Source organism: Triticum dicoccoides, chromosome 6B (assembly GCF_002162155.2).
Source record: "Triticum dicoccoides isolate Atlit2015 ecotype Zavitan chromosome 6B, WEW_v2.0, whole genome shotgun sequence".
Lineage (NCBI taxonomy): Eukaryota > Viridiplantae > Streptophyta > Magnoliopsida > Poales > Poaceae > Triticum > Triticum dicoccoides.
This window is the reverse complement of record NC_041391.1, coordinates 176,220,017-176,223,291: the sequence shown is the minus strand read 5'-3', so window position 1 is coordinate 176,223,291 and position 3,275 is coordinate 176,220,017. Positions and strand designations below refer to the sequence as shown.

The following is a 3,275-nucleotide window of genomic DNA, read 5'->3' as shown; positions in this document are numbered from 1 at the left end:
ATCTTGCTCTCCTGTATATTTTTCAGCCATGTAAACATAATAAGCATGAACCTTGGGGCTGGTAGATGACAGATTGATTTCCTGTTACTTGAATATTTTGGATACAATGCCTAACCTCAATCTATTCAGTAACTATTTAATCCATACATAAGTACTTCCTCTGTAAAGAAATATAAGAAATATAAGAGCGTTTGGATCACTAGTTTAGTGATCTAAACGCTCGTGATCCAAACGCTCTTATATTTCTTTACAGAGAGAGTAGAAGAGTGCTTTATAAACTAGTTGATGGCGTTTTGTTATGGCTAATAATAATTGATGGGCATGGATGTAGCTTTCCCACGCTAGTACTACAGTCTTGTGCACCAGCCGACCGTGGCCAAGGGCCCTAAGCTGCACGGCACCCATGACAAGACATGGTGTTATGAATGATGTTCAGTAGCTCTGATGCAAAGGATAAAGCTACTGCTAGATGATAAATAGTACCAGCACTGCATATGCATTCTCAAGCAACAGCAAAAAAAGAAGGGGTAGGAGAAAACACTAACCAATGCGTTTCTTCAACGTTCCTACGGCCGTGCTGCAGCTGTTCGTGCTGCTCATCTTGGCCTCTCCCACCACCGCATGCACCAAGCAGGAGAAGTGCAACCTCCTCCGGTTCCTTGCCGGGCTGTCCCGAGATGGCGGCCTCGCCACATCGTGGCATGACAGCAGCACGGACTGCTGCGAGTGGGAAGGCATCACCTGCAATGGAGACGGGGCTGTCACTGAGGTCTCCCTGGCATCTAGAGGACTTGAAGGGCGCATCTCACCGTCCCTTGCCGACCTCACCAGCCTGCTACATGTCAACCTCTCCTACAACTCCTTCTCCGGTGGCCTTCCACCAGAGCTCATGTCCTCCAGAAGCATCATCGTCCTCGATGTCAGCTTCTGCCAGCTCAATGGACCGCTGCCCGAGCTGCCTTCTTTGGTTACTCACTGGCCTCTGCAGGTACTCAACATCTCAAGCAACCAGTTCAGCTCAGAATTTCCATCAGCCACATGGAAGATGATGAAGAATCTGATCACGCTCAACGCCAGCAATAACAGCTTCACTGGGCAAATACCGTCTTCTCTTTGCCTTGGGTCACCATCTTTGTCTTTGTTTGACCTCTGTTACAACCAATTGAGTGGTGATATTCCCACCACACTAGGTGATTGCTCCAAGCTCAAAGTGCTCAAGGTTGGCCATAACAACCTAAGTGGGACTCTCCCTGTTGAAATCTTCTGCGCTACCTCGCTAGAGTACCTCTCCTTCCCCAACAATGCTTTACAAGGAGAACTTGATGGAGCACACATAGTCAAACTCGGTAATCTGCTTACCCTTGACCTTGGAGGAAACAGTTTCAGTGGCAACATCCCAGAGTCCATAGATCAGCTCTGGAGGCTGGAGGAGCTCCATTTGGGTAGCAACAAAATGTCTGGAGAGCTGCCATCAACTCTGAGCAACTGTACACATCTCAAAACCATTGATCTCAAGATCAACAACTTCAGTGGAGATCTGGGCAATATCAACTTCTCCTCCCTACAAAGTTTAAAATACTTAGATCTTATAAGGAATAATCTCAGTGGCATAGTTCCAGAAAGCATTTACTCATGCAGCAATTTGACTGCACTGCGGCTGTCAGACAACCATTTCCATGGTGAGATCTCACTAAGAATAGGCAATCTGAAGCACCTGTCCTTCCTATCACTTAGTCAAAACTCCTTTACAAATATCAAAAAAGCTTTGCATGCCATTAAGAGCTGCAGGAACATCAGCACCCTGCTTATTGGCAGAAACTTCATGAATGAGGCCATGCCACAAGATGAAACCATTGACGGTTTTCAGAATCTTCAATGTCTTGCCATGGAATGGTGTTCGTTGACTGGAAGGATACCTATTTGGTTATCAAAGCTCAGAAATCTGAAGATCCTAGTATTACTCAGTAATCGACTCACTGGACCAATGCCAAGATGGATCAACTCCCTAAACCACCTCTTCCGTTTGGACATATCAAACAACAGTCTTACTGGGAAAATCCCAATGACCTTGATGGAGATGCCAATGCTAAAATCAGACAAGCCTGCCATCTATTTGGACCCAAGCCTCCTTGATCTACCAATTTATGTGGACAGTGCTAATGGTAAACTTCAGTACCGCATGGGTAGTGCTTGGCCCAAAGTGCTGAATCTCGGCAACAATAAATTCACAGGTGTGATTCCCCAAGAGATTAGTCATCTGAAAGCACTCCTTTACCTGAACTTGAGTTTCAACAACTTCTATGGAGAAATCCCACAATCGATCGGCAGCCTCACTATCCTTCAGAGGCTAGATTTGTCTAATAACCATCTGACTGGTGAAATTCCTGCAACGTTGGAGATCCTTCACTTCCTTTCGGAGTTCAACATTTCTAACAACAACCTAGAAGGACCTATTCCAACAACAGGCCAGCTAAGCACATTTCAAGCTTCTAGTTTTAATGGGAACCCAAAGCTGTGTGGCCCTATGCTTATTAACCATTGTGATTCAGTTGAAGCACCTCCCATCTCCATCATCTCTGTAAAAGAATGCAGCACTAAGGTCATCTTTGCCATTGCCTTTGGTTTGTTCTTTGGGGTAGGAGTGCTATATGACCAGTTAGTATTATTCAGATATTTTGGCTAAGCGTCTAGTATCCTGATATTTTGTTCACATCTTTGTATACACGTGCAACGGGTCTTCATAATGTATTAGCTGAATCTTTAGAAGTTGAATATTTTTGCCAAACCAATCTGTGTGCCCATGTTATTTGTAGAATGCATGTTTCTGAAAGAGTGCACATGCAAAGTAGTATGGTCAGTATGTACCTGGACGTACCATGTTTCTGGATGCTGTTGCTTTCTGCAAGTAAGTGCTTTTCCTTTTTTAACCATAGCTCTCTCTCCTTTTTCTTTTCTCTATATCTGATCAATATGGGACATGGCTCACTCGACTTCTCATATAGAATTAAATAACGGATGAAAGATTCCCAGAAGACGTTGCCTTCCATCGACTAGTATGTCTGTACCGCAAAGCACGTTTGGCTACCGTAATATGAGAATAAAAATTCTGTTGATACATACTCTGACCCTCAATATCATTTTTCACATGTTAACCTCGATATCATTTGATATAAAAGAGAATTGTAAAAGCATGTGATTTTGCACTCTGCTTAACATGTCAACCTATTCAGTCAAACATATTACAATCACAACAAAAAATTAAGACCAAATATATT

General features: G+C 43.6%; 1 protein-coding gene across 1 annotated transcript; it reads left to right on the top strand.

Annotated features, from left to right (window-relative positions):
- The first annotated feature begins 313 nt into the window (after positions 1-313).
- On the top strand, positions 314-2,793 carry LOC119321868 (tyrosine-sulfated glycopeptide receptor 1-like). The gene has a single exon (XM_037595382.1). It carries the CDS (start codon positions 548-550, stop codon positions 2,681-2,683), a length of 2,136 nt encoding a protein of 711 aa, XP_037451279.1. The 5' UTR covers positions 314-547; the 3' UTR covers positions 2,684-2,793.
- The last annotated feature ends 482 nt before the right edge of the window (positions 2,794-3,275 follow it).

Bases quoted from the DNA above. Each gene is read 5' to 3' on its own strand.
- LOC119321868 (XM_037595382.1), top strand. From the start codon at position 548: ATGCGTTTCTTCAACGTTCCTACGGCCGTGCTGCAGCTGTTCGTGCTG.